Below are 21,091 nucleotides of genomic sequence, written 5' to 3' on the forward strand. Positions count from 1 at the left end.
CTAGAGAGGAAAAAGAACTAGAGTTGGAAGGACAGGGAGATTGAAGGGTAGCAAGAGAGGCTGGAGAAGAGAGTGAAAAGACTGCTTAGTTGGAAGGACAGGGAGATTGAAGGGTAGGAAGAGAGGCTGGAGAAGAGAGTGAAAAGACTGCTTACCCGATTTGAAATTGGTGAGATGTTCCTTGGGCTGGTTGGTCTGAGGACCCGAGGTTGTAGGTGGATCTCCTCATGGAGTGAGGGCGAGGACAGGGGACTGGTCTCCCAAAGAAGTCCTCCTGTCCTGGGTCTTTGGCACCAAATGTCACGCGCATCCGTGTGAAGAGAGTCCACCAACAGGCTTTATGTGAGCAACAAAGCTGTTTATTTCACTTGGGTGCAGGCGGGTTGAGTCCGAAAAAGGAGTCAGCAAAGGGTAGTGGGATTATAATTAGTTCTTTAGGTTTTGGGATACCGGGTGGAGTTAGGAGCAATGTTTTGAGGGCAGGGGGTGGATCTCATGAAGTACATTCTCAAGGGTGGGGAGAATTACAAAGAACCTTCTTAAGGGTGGGGGAGATTACAAAGAAACTTCTTAAGGATAGGGGAGATTACAAAGTACATTGATCAGTTAGGGCGGGGCAGAAACAAATCACAACGGTGAAATGTCATCAGTTAAGGCTCTTTTCACTTCTTTTGCAGATCTTCAGTTGCTTCAGGCCATCTGGATGTATAGGAGCAGGTCACAGGGAATATAATGGCTTAGCTTGGGCTCAGAGGCCTGACAGTGAAGGCAAAATCAATTACAATTTCAGAAAAGCAAGGGTTCAGGAAGGTTACCACACTCAAATACTTCCTGAAAAAATTACTTGAAGACATGTTCTTCTGAATAATGGAAGAAATGAAGCTGAAAAAGAGGAGTGCTTAAGATGAAAAACAGTGATGAACAAAGAAATGAAATTGTTTGCCACGTGGTTGTGGACAAAACGTGTGGTCAATACATAGTTCTTAGGGAAAGGAATACATAATATAAAAATTAATCATACTGAACTAAAATTTATGATTTAAAGAAAATGTAGAAGGGGATAAAAGTGAAATGAAGGTGAGGGGAAATGAGAGTCCTAAAGAAATTATTTTGTGTAGAAAGTGGCAGCCACAAACACTAATTCTCAACATGGATTTTAAAAGTTGAATGTTTATTAATAAATTAACAGAAGTGGACACGTAATTTTCAAGCTATTAAATGCAAAGAAGGAATGGGCAAACTACAAACTCGGCCAAGGCTGAAAAAGAGGGAAAAAGGTGAAGGAACAAGAAAATGTTATACAGAAAACACAAACTAAATGGCATTAATAAGACAAAATACATCAGTAGTAAAAATATGTGAAGGTTTTTTCATGCTTAGATTTTTTTTCTTGTTTTTAATGGAGTTTTGCTCTGTTGCCCAGGCTGGAGTGCAGTGGCATGATCTCAGCTCACTGCTAGCTCTGCCTCCCGGGTTCAAGTGATTCTCCTGCCTCAGCCTCCCAAGTGACTGGGACTACAGGCATAGGCCACCACACCTGGCTAATTTTTTGTATTTTTAGTAGAGGTGGGGTTTCACCATGTTAGCCAGGATGGTCTTGATCTCCTGACCTTGTGATCCACCTACCTCAGCCTCCCAAAGTGTTGGGATTACAGGCGTGAGCCACCACACCCGGCCATTTAGATTTTCTTTAAGAGACTGCGTCTTGCTCTGTTGCCCAGGCTGGAGTGCAGTGGAGCAATCACGGCCCACTGCAGTCTCCAGCTACTGGGTTCAAGTGATCCTGCCATTTCAGCCTCCTGAGTAACTGAGATTATAGGCACACATCACCATTTAAAATTGTTAAAATTTTAATTTTTAAAATTTTTTGTAAAGATAGGGTCTTGCTGTAGAGAGAAGGCTGGTCTCAAACTCCCGACCTCAAGCAATCCTCCTGGTTTGACCTCCCAAAATGCTAGGATTACAGGTGTGAGCCACTCTACCCAGCCTAGATTGCAAACTGCTTGCAAGAGCCATGCCTAAAAGTACTCCAGAAAGGGATTTGGATTTGTAACTGGGCAGAGAGAAAAATTGCTTTAAGCTAAAATTCAGGAAGGATTTGGCGGCAGCAGCAATTTTGGAGGGCAAGAAGAACCTGAGCAGACTGCCCTCAGAGTCTTAGAGGAGGAATGATGGTGGGTGGGGGTGAAGCCCACCCAGATGCCAGGAGACAGGGAAACAGAAGGGGGAGCCTAGGGGATAGTGTTGGTATGGATCCGAGTAGACGAGGTGACATCAAAAACCATTATCAGAGAATGCTCTGTACCCTAGTTTACTAGGAAAAGATAATGGATATTAATGAATTCACTTCTGGTAGCAAAGGGTTGTTTCTTTTGTGAGTTATTTTGGTATGCATGACCTTAAAGCAAGTCACAGCTCACAGTGGGCTCCAGTTTCACCATCTGAAAGCCTTATCGTGCTGGGAATAAACCAGGAATAACATCCGCCTTGGTAGGCCAGGCATCTTGGAATCTGTATTATTGTTAAATGTGTAGTGCCAGCTGCCCTGCCAGTGTAATCCCCAAACCCTTCTTGAGATTTGCCTGGCCCATTGCTACAGAAGCACAACACAGCCCCAGTTTGCAACTCAGACAAAACTACCAAGGAGGTCAGTGCTGGGTGGGAGATCCAGTCTCTGTCCACACATAGTTCAATGTGGAGACCTCCTTAAACTCCAGGTGGATTCCCCCTCTCCCCACCGAGGCCTGCTGGTTCTAGGAGGTGTTCCTCCACCAAGTAGCAACAGCTTTTTGTGCACTCTGGCTATGAGCTCAAGCCTGGACCTATTATCCCTCCCTGAATGTTCAGGGAAACCAAGGCAGGGGCCTGAGGAGGTGTCACTTTCTTTAAAAGCAGTTCACTCTCATGGCAACCACAAATGAGCACATTTACCAGAGTTTCCCCTGTGAGGAGATGTTCCATTTCCACGAAGACAACGCAATCAGGGTTCATAGAACAAGCACGTGCATTTGGATTCTGTCTGTGCAATAGCCAGATGTCAGGTCTAAGATGTAATCTAGTCTTTACGTCTTTTAAATGCCTAATGGTAACTATGTAGCCACATCTTCAAAGCAGGGGTAAAAATCAGAACCGAGCCTGTAACTGACACTATCAGAAAGAGCCACAGGAAGATTCGGTCAAGAACTTGAGCTACAAATTTCCAGTCTTGTACTACCTGCAAAAGAGAAAAAGATGCCTTTCACTCAAGACACTGAGCAACTGTTCTGAATTCATCTCAAGGGATTTGAAAAGAGTAACATTCAGATTTATAGCATTTACTTAAGTTTTCAAAATGCATCTAATGTCCCAACCACACTACAGGCTCAGGTTCTTTCAGGGACTTCGCTAATCATGCCCAAAGGAAGTATCTTGGAACACTGTCATCAGCACTGAAGAAGGAAAATAGAAACAATAGAATTCTGTGTGCATATGTCAACATTCCTGATCAGAATGGGAAAAGTCTGATTTTTATGTGAATAAAAAGCCAGTATAGGCCAGGTATGGTGGCTCACACCTGTAACCCCAGCACTTTGGGGAGGCTGAGGTGGGGGGATCACCTGAGGTTGGGAGTTTGAGACCAGCCTGGCCAACATGGTGAAACCCCCTCTTTACTAAAAATACAAAAATCAGCTGGGCATGGTGGCGGGCGCCTGTAATCCCAGCTACTCGGGAGGCTGAGGCAGGAGAATTGCTTGAACCCAGGAGGCGGAGTGTATCTTAGTATGCCAGTATATCTTACTAGGGTGCTTCCTGATACTCGTATGAAAAGAATCACAAATTTATAATTTAAGAGTTTTTGTGGCCAAATGTCACAGGCTTTCTTTTCTTCCACTCCACCTGTGCTGCAGCTCCAGAAGGAAGGGTGCTGCCGAGCAGAAGAATCGACCAGGACAAGACGGAAATTCACGAAGGAGACAGGAGACTGAGTCCTCTTTACTAGGAAGGGGAGGGGAGATGCAGAGAGTGGGCAACAGGTCCATAACACAAAGTCAAGGCACGACTGGCTGAGGAAGTCTGAAAGGAAGGGGAGTCCTCATCCCTCTAGAGTAAATAAATATCCTCCATCTTGGGACGGGGGGAAGAAATCTTTGTATCAGGTTTTTGTTTTGTTTTTTTGAGACATAGTCTCGCTCTGTCACCCAGGCTTCAGTGGTGCAATCTTGGCTCACTTCAACCTCCGCCTCCTGGGTTTAAGCGATTCTCCTGCCTCAGCCTCCCGAGTAGCTGGGATTACAGGCACTTGTCACCATGCCCAGCTAATTTTTGTATTTTTAGTAGAGAGGGGATTTCACCATGTTGACCAGGCTGGTCTCGAGCTCCTGACCTCAGGTGATCCACATACCTCGGCCTCCCAAAGTTCTGGGATTACAGGGGTGAGCCAGCACGCCCAGCCTGTTTTTAAAAGATGTTAAGAAACAAACAAAAAAATCTGCCCAGCTTGACAGCTGAATGTTTCTTGTCTAGCAGCAGTCACTTTTCTAGTGCTTTTAAAAACAATTTAAGTGGATGAAAAACATGAAAGATTGTTGAGAGAGGGTATATGAGGCAGTGTCTGAGAACACAAGAGAAAATGTATAAGGATAATTCTAAAAAAAATTCTTAGCTGAGTGCAGTGGCTCACTCCTGTAATCCCAGCACTTTGGGAGGCCAAGGCGGGCAGATCACGAGGTCAGGAGATCGAGACCATCCTGGCTAACACAGTGAAACCCTGTCTGTACTAAAAACACAAAAAATTAGCTGGGTGTGGTGGCGGGCGCCTATAGTCCCAGCTACTCGGAGGCTGAGGCAAGAGAATGGTGTGAACCTGGGAGGCGGAGCTTGCAGTGAGCTGAGATGGCGCCACTGCACTCCAGCCTGGGTGACAGAGCGAGACTCCATCTCAAAAAATAAAATAAAATAAAATAATTCTTTCATCAGTTTGTTTAGGGGATGAGGCTCTTGGCACTAATTTTCACCAATTTTAGAGTAAAATACTTGAACTCTGTAAAGTGAAATTATTATATAAATTGAAAATATGTTACTTGCTGTAGGCAACAGATCACTTTTTTTTTTTTTTTTTTTTGCTGGACACTTAAAAAAATCTGTAAATAACCACATCCTCTTTCCTCAGCAAAATATCTGTTGTAACACTAAATTTTTTATTAACCAAAAAATCTGATTATTTCTGGTCTTTTATTTCTAAATACTGTGGTTGAACATATCTATCATCCCATGAAAAATGAGAGATAAATTACCAGAGACCAGGATAACCAACTTAAAATGTGTAATTGAGGCCGGGCGCGTTGGCTCACACCTGTAATCCCAGCACTTTGGGAGGCCGAGGCGGGCTGATCACGAGTTCAGGAGATCAAGACCGTCCTGGCTAACACAGTGAAACCCCGTCTCTACTAAAAATACAAAAAATTAGCCGGGCATGGTGGCAGGCACCTGTAGTCCCAGCTACTCGGGAGGCTGAGGCAAGGGAATGGCGTGAACCCAGGAGGCGGAGCTTGCAGTGAGCAGAAATCACACCACTGCACTCCAGCCTGGATGACAGAGGGAGACTCCGACTCAAAAAAAAAAAAAAAAAGAAAAATGTGTAATTGAATTATTTAATATAGAATTATAAGAAACAATTATAAGAAACAATGCTTAATCAACAGTTGCTTCACTTTTGCTCCTTAAGTTTTTGTGAACTACTTCCTATAAATTCATACTAAGATCACTATGTTATGTGAGGGCTTGCTTTAAATGGTACATGTATAAAAAGGATGTCTTATAATGTCACATTTAAACCATGACAACATTTTATGGTAAACAGATGTCAAAATATTTGTCTTTGGCCCACCTTTATAGCGGCATAATTGGGAATACCAGTTTACTCACCTGGCTGATAAAATGTTCTTTCTTCACATGTCTTGAAATGTATCTAATAGAATCAGCAGCTTTTTCCAAAAAAGCAACCAGAACTTTTTCTCCATCACTAAGCTGTTTCTGTTTCTTTTTTTTGAGGACTTTGCCTTTCACTACTGGTTGACTCTCCTCTTTCTCTGGGAATGAGTAGCGATCCACGTGGTCTTTCATGCAAAGTAATTTTGGAAGTTTCTGCAGAAAGAACCTCTTAACCCAGGGGGCCATGGGGTGGTATGTGGAAGAAGATCTATGGTGAACGTTAATGACAAACACGGTAACAATGATGGACAGGGTCACGAAAATCATGATGAACAGCAGGTACTCCCCAATGAGAGGAATGACTTTGGAAGACGATGGGATGATTTCTTCAATCACTAAAAGGAAAACAGTCAGAGAAACCAAGACTGATGTGGATAATGAAAGTTTTTCTCCCTCATCTGAAGGTAAATAGAACACGAGAACTGTTAGGAAAGACAGCCCCAGGCAGGGGATGATGAGAAAGAGTGTATAGAATAAAGGCAGGCGTCTCAGGACGAAGGAATATGTGATAAAGGGATAGGAGTACATGCCATCCCTTCTGTTCCCCTTCATCCCCTTTGCGTTCAGTATTTCCCATTCTCCGTTATCGAAGAAGTCCTTTCTATCAACATTTTCATTGATCAAAATGAGGTCAACCATGGTGCCATCGTAAGTCCAGGATCCAAACTTCATGGAGCAGTTCTGTCGGTCGAACGGGAAAAACGTGACGTCCATGGTGCAGGAGCTTTTGTAGCTGGCGGGAGGGGTCCAGACAACGGTTCCATTTGATTTCACGATGACCTTGGTCATCAGGGAGCCTTCAAAACGGCCGTCAGCGCTGCAATCAAAGCAGTTTCACCTTAGCAGTCGGTGGAGCCCCTGCTAGTTTTTGTTCTTTTTCCCAGCATTGACTATTTCTATTTTATAACTTTTCTTTTCTTTTTTGAGATGGAGTCTCACTCTATCGCCAGGGCTGGAGTGCGGTGTGGCACCATCTCGGCTCACTGCAACCTACACCTCTTGGGTTCAAGCAATTCTCCTGCCTCAGCCTCCTGAGTAACTGGGATTACAGGCGCCTGCCACCATGCCCAGCTAAGTTTTTGTATTTTTAGTAGAGACAGGGTTTCACCATATTTGCCAGGCTGGTCCCGAACTCCTGACTTCATGATTAGCCCACCTTGGCCTCCCAAAGTGCTGAGATTACAGGCATGAGCCACCGTGCCCTGCCCTATTTTAGGACTTTTCTACCGCAACACCAGGCAACTGTTTTAAAATAAACAATTTTTTAAATTTAAAGTTGAATAAGTATTTTTGCCTGAATCAGAATTTTCTATTCCTGGTGTTAATCAGGAAAAATAGTTTTCTTCTGTGATATTTACTTTTCTTTTTTTCACTTAAAAAAAAATTTTTTTTTTCACTTTTTTAAAAATTTATTTTTTTCCCCATAAGTGAGAAACAATGTGATACTTACTTTTCAAAAAGAACTATGTCAGGAAGCCACAGAGATTCTGATGGAACTTTAATGGAATGGATCCCACCATAATCATCAGGATTCCAGCGTAACTTGTGGTCTGTCCATTCCTGCATGAAATTGGTACACTGTGATTTTATTCTGAAAGTTCAATATATTAGATCTTGAAATCTTCAAGTTTCTGTTAGCTTTATCAAGCCACTGTTTTATTAAGAAAAGGAAATTGTCCTGGTTGGACTGTGTGACCCTACTGGGGACTCAGTACAGGATTCACCTTGGGCCAGCCTGGCCTCTGATCTCACCCAGGCCCACACACTTTGCATGTTACATATTTCCAAAATCACTGTATCTGCCTCACCACGAAGAGGCTCTACAACAAACGCCACTAATTCATGATCTATCTTTTCAACCTATTTTCTCTTAACAAACAAACAAAAGAAAAGCAATGATGTGTCTAATTCAGTTTATTCTAGGAGGGTGAGTCCAGTAATACTTTAATCACATGCTAACAGGTACAAGTGATTTTGAACACCACTCAAGAGGCTTGGATGAACATCCACCTGCTATGTTAATATGAGACATCCATTTTCCATGAATTCTTCTTGATCACATTAGAACTTGTATCCAATAAAAAATGTTTTCCCAGCATTTTCTTTTAAGTTCTGAATTTATTTTTGGAGCTCCCAATTATAATTTTAAGTTACATTCCTAATATTGTTAGCCTCCAGGCACTTACACATTTTTCTTCATAAGGATGAAATCACATGGCATGTTTTACGGGGCTGATTAATCTAGATAAATAAACCTGACCATGAATTGGTCAGACTGCGAAGGTCAAGAGGATGGTGTATGGATGACCCGATCACAGCAGAGTGGACTCTACTAAAAAGATTTTGGGTCCAAAATCATAGGAAATCTGACCTGAAAATTGAATTTTTCTATTCTACAGCCTCTCATGTGGGTAGGTGAATAAGGATGCAGGAGTTCAGAGAGTTAGAAGGGCATGCCCAGCATGAGGCTTCCCAGAGCCCAGTGATGCCAACTTTGTCATTAAAACATCAGGAATCAGCAGATGGATGATGTCACTAGATAGTAAAATACTGAAATATGCATGATGCCTGACAAATGATGGAACTCCACACCCCAGAGGAAACTGTCTATCTTAGACAATATTTTTGAGACTTGGTCCCCCAAAAACAAAGTTTAAGATGTATGGGCCTTTAAAAAACTAGAATCGAAAGTATAACAAAATGGCATGATATTTATGGGAAAACATGCATATGAAACTGACAATTTAAGAGCCCAATAATAAAGTATTCACCGTGTTTACTTGGTGCTCATGGGCTTCTCTTTTTTTCTTCCTCCTCTGCCTATTTTGAAGAGCAAATATATTCTCCTTCCTAGGAATAATTTGTCTCCTGCTGAGGAGACTCTTACTATCATTGGTAGGTCTGAGTCTCAGAAATCTTGGAGGGAACTCACTTATAGTAGCATTTGTGGTTTGTTTCAATTCCACTTTATGCACTTTGTAAAAATTTACTTACAATAAAATTCACTCTTTTGTTTACAGTTATTAATGCAAATAGCTGTATAATAACTGCAGGCATTAAGACACCAAAACAGTTTTTTTGCCCAAAATATTTCCCAGGTGCTGCCCTTTTGTAATCAACCCCTCCCACATTTCCAACCCTCAGAAATCCCTGATTTGTTCTCTTTTTCTATAATTTCACCTTTTCTAGAATGTCATGTAAATGGAATCAACATAACATTTCAATTCTGACGTCTTTACTTAGCAATGCGTTTAGAGTCATCATTTTTTTTTTTTTTTTTTTTTTTTTTTTTTTTTTTTTTTACTTGAGACAGAATCTCGTTCTTTTGCCCAGGCTGGAGTGCTATGGTGACATCATGATTCACTGTAGCCTCAACCTCCTGGGCTCAAGTGATCCTCCTGCCTCAGGCTCCCAAGTAGCTGGGACCACAGGTGTGTACCATCACACCCAGCTAATTGTTTTGCTTTGTAGAAATGAAGTCTTCCTATGTTGCCCAGGCTGGTCTTGAACCCCTAGGCTCAAGCAATTCTCCTGCCTCACCTCCCAAAGTGTAGGGATTACAGGCATGAGCCATTGAGCCCAGATTCATTGTGTTTTTTTAATATGCATTTTCCTAATGACTAATCATTAATATCTTCATGTGTTTATCTGCCATCCATGTATCGTATTTGGTCAAGTGCATAATGTTTAATCAAGTTGTTTGTTTTCTTACTGAGTTTTAAGAGTTCCTTATACATTCTGGATAAAAGTGGTTTGTCAAATATTTGATTTACAAACATCTTCTCTCAGTCTTTTTTTCCTCTTAATAATGTATTTCACAAGTCAGAAATTCTAAAAGTTCATTTTATCAGTTTTATTGTTTATGGATTGTGTCATATCTAAGAAATCTTTGCCTAACACAGGGTCACAAAGATTTTCTTATATACTTTCTCCTAGAAATTTTGTAGTTTTTTGTTTTTTGAGACAGAGTCTCGCTCTGTCACCAGGCTGGAGTGCAGTAGCACAATCTCGGCTCACTGCAACCTCTGCTTCCTGGGTTCAAACGATTCTCCTGCCTCAGCCTCCTGAGTAACTGGGACTACAGGTGCATGCCACCACACCCAGCTAATTTTTGTATTTTTAGTAGAGATGAGGTTTCACTGTCTTGGCCAGAATGGTCTTGATCTCTTGACCTTGTGATCACCAGCCTCGACTTAGGTCTAAGATCCATTTTCAGTTAATATTTTATAAAGGTGCAGGAATGGGTTGAGGTTCATTTTCTTTTGCATGTGAGTGTCTAATTGTTTCAGTACCATTTGTGGAGAAGACTAAACATTATCCATGGAACTTCCTTTGTACATTTGTCAAAATGTAGTTAACTATGTATGTGCATGGGTCCATTCTGGACCGTTCTGTTTCACTGATCTGTGTATCTGTCTTTTTTTTTCTTTCTTTTTTTTTTTTTTTTCAAGACAGAGTCTCACTCTGTCCCCTAGGCTGGAGTGCATTGGTGCGATCTCGTCTCACTGCAACTTCCACCTTCCAGGTTCAAGTAATTCTCCTGCTTCAGCCTCCCAAGTAGCTGGGATTACAGGGGTGTGTCACCACGCCCGGCCAATTTTTGTGTTTTTAGTAGAGACAGGGTTTCACTATCTTGGCCAGGCTGGTCTTGAACTCCTGACCTGAAGTGATCCACCCACCTTGGCCTCCCAAAATGCTGTGATTACAGGTGTGAGCCACAGTGACTGGCCCTGGGACAGTATCACACTGTCTTGGTTATTATAGCTTTAAGTAAATTTTTGAATCTGCTTGTTGCTGTCTACAAGATATCCTGCCAAGATTTTAATTGTGATTGATTTGAATATACAGATTAGTTTGGTGAGAACTGGCACCATGATATGGAATCTCCTGGCCCAGGAATATTATTTATGTCTCCATTTACTCTGGTCTTGATTTTTTGTTGTTGTTGTTTTGTTAGTGTTTTGCAGTTTTAGGCTTACAGACATTGCACATATTTAGTTAGATTTACACCTAAGTAGGCCAGGTGCAGTGGCTTATGCCTGTAATCCCAGCAATTTGTGGGGCCAAGATGGGTGGATCACCTGAGGTCAGGAGTTCATGACCAGCCTGGCCAACATGGTGAAGCCCAGTCTCTATAAAAATATAAAAATTAGTCAGGCATGATGATGGGTGCCTGTAATCCCAGCTACTCGGGAGGCTGAGGTAGGAGAATTGCTTGAACCCGGGGGCAGAGGTCGCAGTGAGCCGAGACCACACCAATGTACTCCAGCCTGGATGACAGAGCCAGACTCCATCTCAAAAAAAAAAAAAAAAAAAGTCATTTAATTTTTAAAATTCCAATCGTTCATTGTTAGTATCTAAATATACAATCGACTTTTGCATATTGACCTGGTCCTGTGACCTGGCTTAGCTCATTTAGTTTTGGGATATTTTCTGTAGATTTTCTGTATAGACAATTGTGTCATTTGCAAGTGGAGCGTTTTATTTCTTCCTTTCCAATCTGAATAACTTTGAATGCTATTCCTTGCCTTAATTACTGAGTAGTAGTAGCTGCAACACCAGAAAGATGGCAGAGCAAGAGCAAAGAAAAATCCCTTTGGTTCCAGAAAATCTCCTGAAAATGGAGAAGGCTTATCAAGCCCTCAAAGCCACCCAGGCAAAGCAGGCACTTTTGCAAAGAAGGAGCAGAGAAAAGGAAAAAGGCTCAGGTTTAAACAACTGGAATCATTCCTATATGATTCCTGGTGGCAGAAACGTGACAAGGTGTGTCTCAGATGACTAGAAGTGAAACCTTGCGCCTTGGAATTGCCAGATAAACATTCCTTGGCCTTTGTTGTATGCATCGAAAGGATTGATGGCATGAGTTTACTGGTGCAGAGAACCACTGTGAGACTTCGCCTAAAGAAAATTTTTAGTGGTGTCTTTGTAAAAGTCACCCCTCAGAACCTAAAAATGCTGCATAGAGTGGAACCTTATATAACCTAGGGATTTCCAAATCTGAAGTCTATCCAGGAGCTCATTTTGAAATGTGGACAAGTCAAAGTCAAGAATAAGACCATTCCTCTGACAGACAACACAGTGATTGAGGAGCACCTGGGAAAGCATTTCCAGGAGATCTCATGGTTCTTGCACCCTTTCCACCTCTCAGGGGCCTGTCATGCTACCAAAAATAGAGTGGGCTTCCTCAAGGAGACGGGCACACCTGGCTATCAGGGTGAACGCATCAATCAGCTGATCTGCCAGCTGAACTAGATCCAGGTGCCAAACTGCAGTAAATTTTTTATCAATGAATTGGAAGCATGTGTTTTTGTATTTGGGGGAATTTTTATCAAGTATCTTCAGAGAAGTTTATTTCCTGCTTTATCTTCAAAAACTGGAAAGGAAGGGTCAAAGAAAAGACAGTAGCTGGCCGGGTGCAGTGGCTCATGTCTGTAATCCCAGCACTTTGGGAGGCCGAGGTGGGCGGATCACCTGAAGTCGGGAGTTTGAGACCAGCCTGTCCAACATGGAGAAACCCCATCTGTACTAAAAATACAAAAATTAGCCAGGTGTGGGGGCTCATGCCTGTAATCCCAGCTACTAGGGAAGCTGAGGCAGGAGAATTGCTTGAACCCCGGAGGTGGAGGTTGTGGTGAGCCAAGATTGCACCATTGCACTCCAGCCTATGCAACAAGAGCAAAACTCCATCTCAAAAAAGAAGAAAAAGAAAAGACAGTAGCTTATGTCCATGGCAAGCACCTCTCATCACAGTCCAGTTTTGGCATTTGAAAGTCAGAAAGATTTGTGTTGCTTACCCGACCTTCAAAAGCAGGATTAACAGCTGTGACCAGAGATAAAACGGAGATAGTGGTTTATGGGGCTCACTGTTTTCAAAGAGTTCATTCATTCATCAAATATGCAAGGCATGTACTAGCACTGAGCACAGCTGCCTCGACCTCTTATCCTGGGGCTGACTCAGATGATAAATCAGTCAACTAACAAATACCCACACCTCCTGACAGTTGCTATAAAGGAGACAGTTTTGGTATGGGATACAGAACAGTGGAGTAGACAGGGAAAACATTTCCAAGGAGATGACATTTAGACTAAACATGCAGGGTAAGAAGGAGTCTGAGGGCTGGGCGCGGTGGCTCACGCCTGTAATTCCAGCACTTTGGGAGGCCGAGGCAGGCAGATCACGAAGTCAGGAGTTCGAGACCATCCTGGCTAACATGGTGAAACCCTGTCTCTACTAAAAATACTAAAATTAGCTGGGCATGGTGGCATGGGTCTTTAGTTCCAGCTACTTGTGAGGCTGAGGCAGGAGAATCGCTTGAATCCAGGAGGCAGAGTTTGCAGTGAGCCAAGATTGTGCCACTGCACTCTAGCCTGGTGACAGAGCAAGACCCTGTCTCAAAAAAAAAAAAAAAAAAAAAAAAAAGAAGGATTCTGAGCAGGACAGGGTTGAGAAGGCTGGCCAAAGATGGAACCACCTGTGGGAAGGTGCTGGGGCAGGAAGGAAGGAGAGCATGAACGAGGGATGCCTTCAGATCCTTGAGGAGGATATTAAAGGGATCTAGAGCAGACTCAGTTGCTTCTAACCAGTAAAGAAAAACAGACTGGGTGGGACTTGTGGTCAATACTGCTTACACTGGTGGCCTCGAAAGAGAAAGCACACTAGACTCCACTCACAAGCCCTGAGCTCCACACTAGGACTGTGCTTTACTAGCTGTACAACTTGGACGAGTCATTGATCTCCAGCTGCTGCATTGCTTTGCAAGGGTGAGAGAGCATTCTTCACAACCTTAGTGTCATTCTGCTATCAGACCAGGAAATTACAGAGCGTTCTCCCTGAGATGCCCATCAGAGGGTTCATCCAGTTTCTTTCCTGTTGTTTTTAGACAGGGTCTCACTCTGTTGCCCAGGCTGGAGTGCCATGGTATGATCACAGCTCATTGCAGTTTCAAACTCCTGGGCTCAAATCATCTTCCAACCCCAGCCTCCCGAGTAGCTAGGACTACAAGTTATGCACCACCACGCCCGGCTAATTTTTCTTATTTTTTGTACAGACAGGGGACTCCCTGTGTTGACCAGGCTGGTTTCAAACTCCTAGCCTCAAGTGATCCTCCTGCCTTGGCCTCCCAAAGTGTTGGGATTACAGGCAGGAGCCACCACGCCCAGCCCACCCAATTTCTGCCAGGATGCGTGTTCACCACAGAGCTGGCTGTGCCCTGTAGCCCAGGACCACTGTGGGTTTAGAATGGCACAAGCCACAGGACATTTGCAAGTGGTGGAATTAGCAGTGCCCAGCTGAGGAGCCACAGCCCAAACCTCTATCTTGTTCTCTAAGGGGCTGCGAGGTTTTCTGGTCACTTCTTTGTTCTTTCTGAAACCCTGGTGACATCTGGAGATTAAGCTCCTGTCTCTCTCTTCTTAGGGTAAGAGATGAGAAATAATATTCCATGTTTGCATAGTGTGTTCTAGCTGAGACGCTCAAAGCCGTTGTCAAACACCAGCTCTGCATCACAGCAGTTCCTGGCTTGAGAGCCCTGTTTTTGCAGGAAACAGAAGCGCAAAGGGTATGTCAGAGCCAAATATCAAAGTTAATCTATGACTAAGAAAAAAATGGAAAAACACTCCAACTCTAGGTTTCCTCATTCAGAAAAATTGCAATTTCAAATCCATTTCAAATATATATATAACCCTTTAAAATGGTCTTTTCTTACATGTATTACCTGAATGATCACTCATAAATGTCTAGCTAAACCACAACCCAGAGTCAAATTTTATTTAAACCTAAATCATAAGCTTTTTAAGAAAACTGTAAACAAAGTCCCCGAATTTTTTTTTTTTTTTTTTTTTGAGACAGAGTCTCCCTCTGTCACCCAGGCTGGAGTGCAGTGGCGTGATCTCGGCTCACTGCAAGCTCCGCCTCCCAGGTTCGTGCCATTCTCCTCTCTCAGCCTCCCGAGTAGCTGGGACTACAGGCACCCGCCACCATGCCCAGCTAATTTTTTTGTATTTTTAGTAGAGACGGGGTTTCACTGTGTTAGCCAGGATGGTCTCAATCTCCTGACCTCGTGATCTGCCTGCCTCGGCCTCCCAAAGTGCTGGGATTACAGGTGTGAGCCACCGCACTCGGCCAAGTCCCCGAATTATTCTTACTTCAATGCTAAAAAGACCAAGAGATAAGGAACAAATATTCTTTGCTGTTGTCTTGATATGCAGTCTCTGGGACATCTCTGGGATCTCCAGTCATCTTAGATGTGAAATTCTTAAAGTCAAATTATTGTTGATTCATTTTAATCTTAAAGGCAGCAACATGACATATTTTATGTTTCATATTCCTGTTAAATTCGTGAGTTGTTAAGGCCAAGAAATGTGATTTGTTATTAAGGATGAAGGCCAGGCATGGTGGCTCACCTGTGTAATCCCAGCACTTTGGGAGGCCCAGGCAGGCGATTACATGGGGTCAGGGTTCCAGACCAGCCTAGCCAACATGGTGAAACTCCGTCTTTACTAAAAATACAAAAATTGGCTAGGCGTGGTGGCACATGCCTGTAATCACAGCTACTCAGGAGGATGAGGCACGAGAATCATTTGAACCTAGGAGGTGGAGGTTGCAGTGAGTTGAGATTGCACCACTGTACTCTACACTCCAGCCTGGGTGACAGAGTGAGACTCTGTCTCAAAAAAAAAAAAAAAAAAAAAGATGAGAAAGCTCAAAAGCGGCAACAGGAAGTGACATTTATTGAGCTAGTCATATTCACATACATTATCTCATGTAATCCCCCAGACAACACTGTGAGCTAGTTATCACCTCTATTTAATAGATGAAGAGACTGAGGGTCAGAGAGGTGAAGTGACTTGCCCAAGTTTATATAGTAGGCCGTTTGACCCCTACTCAATTCTTACCAGGGTCCACTTGAATAAGAAGTCCAAACTTGGCCTCCTTTGCTAAGGTCAGAGTAAGGTTGCAGAAAAGGAAGGAAAATCAGATCATGAGTAAAGATCTGAGATGAATTCATGAACTTACAAGTGCCATTCCAGGTGGTGGATGGTAGATTTTGGGGACATCACCCAGACCTCTAGGACTAGCTTGACCTTTCCACAACAGGTCTACTTCTTATTTCTCCTGAGAAATCAGCTCCAGGGGTCTATCCAATAAGGCCTTCATGTTTGCTGAACTTTCTGTTGATCTAAAACAGACATCAGCTGTTGGAAAGACACTGCTACTTTAAGATGTTGGCCTTGGCAGACATTCCAGCAGTTTTATTTTCCTCAGGATTGTCATGGGGAGAGGAGAACAAACTGTCTCGGCTACAGTGAAGCCGAGTCATTTAGTCCTCTCATTGTCTTATTTTTATATGCAACAGTGCCCAGCTCAGGGCCTTATGAGGCAGAAGGTGAAACTGATTCTAGAGGCGGGGACTCGGGTACTGGACCAGATTGAGAACTAGCTAAACAGGGCAGGGCATAAGCGGCTTTCCATAAGACACAGCCACCAGGGCACTATGTCAGTTTACCATCACCAAGGCAACACCCGGAAGTTACCACCCCTTTCCATGGCAATGACCTGGAAGTTACCACCCACCTAGACATTTCTGCATAAACTGCCCCTTAATTTGCATATAATTAAAGGTGGGTTTAAATATGACTGCAGCCCTCGTCTGGACGTACTGCTGGCAGGTAGCCGTGGTCTGTAGGGAGCAGTATCTCTGCTGCCGCTGTCCTTGAGTTCTTTTCTCGGTGAAGCCAGGCTAAGCCCCAGTTTTGGGGCTCACCTACCCTGCATCACCTACACAGTGCAGAGTAGGCTCTCAGGAAATACGGAGTGAGTAAATTTGGCATTTGTTGTCATAGTGATTATTTCTATGGTAACATCTAGGCAAAAGGGCCAACCCTTGTGTCATTTCAAAAAAGGTCAGTTTCGCTCAGCGCAGTGGCTCACGCCTGTAATCCCAGCACTTTGGGAGGCCAAAGCGGGTGCATAACCTGACGTCAGGAGCTCGAGGCAGCCTGGCCAACATGGTGAAACCCTCCTCTCTACTAAAAATACAAAAATTAGCTGGGCGTGGTGGCCAGCGCCTGTAATCCCAGCTACTCGAGAGGCTGAAGCAGAATTACTTGAACCCAGGATGCGGAGGTTGCAGTGAGCTGAGATCATGCCACTGCACTCCAGCCTGGGTGACAGAGTAAGACTCTATCTCAAAAAAAAAAAAAAAAAGGTCAGTTTAATTTTCATTGTCTCTAAGGTGCTGTCCATGTTTTCCTAACCTTGATATGACGGTGCAGGATCTGAGGGGTTGGGGCAGTAAGTACTTTCTCACGTAGTCCTAGTGAGTCAATGTTAACAATATATTTATAGTTTATAGGGTTTTGATTACTGTCTGGAAGTACGAAGGAGGAAGACAAACTAGTTCACAATATAAAATCAATAAAATAAAAATAGCACCATGTAGAAGACTTCCTCTGGATGTCACTAGATTTGTGCTGTATAAAGTTCTTTCTAGAAGAAGAGTGTCTAAATATACCGGAGGAGAACTATGGAAACAGGATAAAACAGGAGAATTGACTAAAAAAACCCCACAAGTATCTCATTTGCATGCGCTACCATGGAACGTGCTTTTGTTCCAAGTGGGTAGAATTCTCTTCTCCATGTGGATACGAATTAGAGAACATTTTTCAGTGTCTGGGAGGCAATTGAGGAAAGAGGGGGAATTGGGCATTTTTGTTTTCATTTTGACTGAGGGACACAGAGATGACTGCAAAGAGTTACCAATGGGTTTGCTCAAATGTGAGAGCTTTTGGATAGTGGTGTTATTGGGACTACTATTCACTATTCAGGTGGTTCACAACCTCTCCACCTTTTTGACTTGTAGAACTTCTGTTTGTCCTGTAAGACTCAAATTAAATATCCCTCCCCTTGGGAGCTTTCCCTGACTTTCTTCCTGTCTCACTGTCATTTTTCAAGCTCCACAGTGTTTTATATGTACTTTGTGATATTTATCATGGTAATTATTTTTTGGTAACTAACGCTATGTCCTCTTCTTTCAGGCGGTGCTGTGTGTCGTTCTTTATATATCCAGGATCTAGCAGGGCGCCTGGCACATAGGCTCTCAATAAATCCTGGTGAATGGATGGAAGATGGAGTGGATCCTAACTTCATTCTCTCCTGAATTCTTTCTAGACCAACTCCATCAGATGTTCTGGAGATTGAGGAATCCAAGCCTTAGAAGACCAGGATTAGGAAATTATACAGGAACAGGACTAACAGGAGAACAGTATACTCTTCAAACTCTCCCTCCAGTCTAAGGCAAGTGAAAGATTTCTCGACATAAGTCAGACTTCCCCTAACAGTGCTTAACCCTGGGCAAGTCACTTCCACTCTCCAGTTCTCAATTTCCTCATCTGCAAAGTTAGGATAGTAATAGAACCTCCCTTTTAGGATGACTGTGAAAATTAAATGGGATTATTCCTATTACAGTCAGCATAGTGCCTGGGCACTTAGTAAGTACTCAGTAAATCTTAGATATTATTATTAGCTGCTCTGAAACTAAGATCTGTGTAAAACACCAATGATAGCTTTTTATAAATATCTGTTTTATCTTGTTTTCTTTTTCATCTTTTTTTTTAATCCTTCAACTTTCTTTAATCCATGTAGCTTTAAAAAGCTTTTTTTTTTTTTTTTTTTTTTTTTTTTTTGAGATGGAGTCTTGCTCTGTCACCCAGGCTGGAGTGCAGTGGCGTGATCTCGGCTCACTGTAAGCTCCGCCTCCCAGGTTCAAGTGATTCTCCTGCCTCAGCCTCCCAAGTAGCTGGGACTATAGGCACCTGCCACCACGCCCGGCTAATTTTTTTGTATTTTTAGTAGAGATGGGATTTCACCGTGTTAGCCAGGATGGTCTCTGTCTCCTGACCTTGTGATCCACCTGCCTCGGCCTCCCAAAGTGCTGGGATTACAGGCGTGAGCCACGCGCCTGGCCAAAAAGCCTTTTTTATAAAAAGCATAAACATAACATCATGGCGAAGCTCAATGCCTCCTGTTCCAGGCAGCCTTCCCTTCTTGCCACCCAGTGTTGTAAAAATGACCTTTCTTTTCTGCCCCAACATTGTCTGTGCCGTAACAGCACATATTAACTAATATCCACTGTAAAATTTCCCACTCCAAACTCAATCCGTGCGAATGGACGTCGCATTGACTATATCCTCGGTAGTTTTCTGGAATGTGAAGCTTTGTTTCCCCTGTTTCGGCTCTTCCTGTGGTCTAGAAGCAGGGCTTAGTGTTCAAGGAGGAGGCTGCATAAGGCCAGAAAGATCCTGGCCAGGGGTTAGGAAACCTAGATTCCTGCCGGGTGAGGACTGGACTCTTCTATCTCTATAGAACAGGGGTAATGATGTCTCTTTTCCTAAGTCAGGTGGTAGAGAGGTTTAAATGAGATAAACCTCGTTTACGCATTTGTGAATTAAACACAAAATATATTAATCTCAATAGATATTGGAGACTCGGAAGAATGGGAGGGTGAGAGGTGGGTGAGGGATGAGAAATTACCTAATGGTTACAATGTACATTAGTATTCAGATACACTGGATTTCACCACTACACAATATATCTGCGTAAAAAAAACCACACTTGTACCTTACACATTTATACCCAAAAAAGTCGATTATTCTCATTGCTTCTGTCAAATGGGAACTTCAGTCAGTCGGCTGACTTTTCCAAGTGTCAGTGTGCTCCTTGCCTGTGGATTTCTCCTGCTTGGTTTTGGATATTGAATTGACTTTTAGGACTTAATTCTGCCTTGGTTTGAAGACACCCACCAGGCTTCTGGGATTCTGGTGGCAAACTTTGTGGAAAGTCCTTTCCAAAGCTGTAGCTGAGGCCCGAGGGACCCTTGGCACCCACTTTTTTGTGTCTAATGCTGTTCTCTTTGGCTGAAATGACTTCTTATTTTCAAAAGCACAAGAAAAGTGAAAAGGCCTACTATCCCCATGTGAAGGCCCAGAGTCTCTGGACCCCTGCTTTATGCGAGAGATTAGAGCTTAATCTCGGCCAGGCAAAGTGGCTCATGCCTGTAATCCCAGCACTTTGGGCTGACATCAGGGGTTCGACACCAGACTGGCCAACATGCTGAAATCCCGTCTCTACAAAAAATACAAAAATTAGCCAGGTGTGGTGGCACGCGCCTGTAGTCCCAGCTACTCGGGAGGCTGAGGCAGAAGAATCTCTTGAACCTAGGAGGCAGAGGCTGCAGTGAGCCGAGATCGAGCCACTGCATTCCAGCCTGGGTGACAGAGTGAGACTTCGACTCAAAAAAAAAAAAAAAAAAAAAAAAAAAAAAAAAAAAAGCAGTGGGGTAGGAGGCATGCGGGAAGTAAAGGTTTGTGTGTGTGTTTGATTGTTGTTAACTTCTAAGCCTATTTTCACCTTAAGAGGAAAGTGTGGATATGTTTATTTAAGTGGTATTTTTATATATACATTCCAAGCTTATTATTTTCTTCTGGATATTTTTATTTGCAAGTAAAACAATATGCAGATCCATTTCACAACTTGTTCACATATCTACTGATTAGAGAATCAGATGAGTAGAAAGCACTGAAAATCATCATAGTTCTCTAATTCTCACTAAAGTTGTTGGGTGGGAGAAATTTGATGACATGAAATGAAGCTGAGGGAAGCTCCTTGCTGTTTCCTGTATCCATTGCTCCTTATAAAGCATTAGCAGAAAGATATCCCACCAGGAATATTTTTAAACTATGGGGCAAATTAGGCAATATCTGGACATTCATTTAAATATTTAGGCCTGGCGAGGTGGCTCACGCCTGTAATCCCAGCACTTTGGGAGGCCGAGGTGGGCAGATCACCTGAGGCCAGGAGTTCAAGACCAGTTTGGCCAACATGGTGAAACCTCATCTCTACTAAAAATACAAAAATTAGCCGGGCGTGGTGGCATGTGCCTGTAGTCCCAGCTACTTGAGATGCTGAGGCAAGAAGATCACTTGAACCCGGGAGGCGGAGGTTGCAGTGAACCGAGATTGTGCCATTGCACTCCAGCCTGGGTGACAGAGTGAGATTCTGTCTCAAAAAACAAACAAACAAACAAAAACACAAACAAATAAAAAACTTTGGAAAATCAAATAT

The 21,091-nt window shown here is 43.1% G+C and overlaps 1 protein-coding gene and 1 pseudogene across 3 annotated transcripts in view; one reads left to right on the forward strand and one right to left on the reverse strand.

Annotated features, from left to right (window-relative positions):
• Positions 1-267: 267 nt before the first annotated feature.
• The window catches only part of LOC105476621 (cholinergic receptor nicotinic beta 3 subunit), a 42,137-nt gene continuing 21,313 nt past the window's right edge, over positions 268-21,091 (reverse strand). For 2 of the 3 annotated variants that reach the window (XM_071068310.1, XM_071068311.1), the window contains 3 exons: positions 7,421-7,530; positions 5,905-6,787; positions 268-3,214 (listed from right to left, as the gene is read on the reverse strand). In XM_071068310.1, the coding sequence (XP_070924411.1) occupies positions 3,080-3,214; positions 5,905-6,787; positions 7,421-7,530 (1,128 nt within the window). In that variant the 3' untranslated portion in view covers positions 268-3,079. Of the gene's footprint in view, positions 3,215-5,904; positions 6,788-7,420; positions 7,531-15,985; positions 16,491-21,091 lie in introns of those variants that run through there. The other variant, XM_024791173.2, reaches the window with a different exon arrangement.
• On the forward strand, positions 11,522-12,246 carry LOC112425703 (ribosomal protein uL30-like; annotated as a pseudogene).

This window comes from Macaca nemestrina, chromosome 8 (genome assembly GCF_043159975.1).
Source record: "Macaca nemestrina isolate mMacNem1 chromosome 8, mMacNem.hap1, whole genome shotgun sequence".
In the NCBI taxonomy this organism is placed as follows: domain Eukaryota; kingdom Metazoa; phylum Chordata; class Mammalia; order Primates; family Cercopithecidae; genus Macaca; species Macaca nemestrina.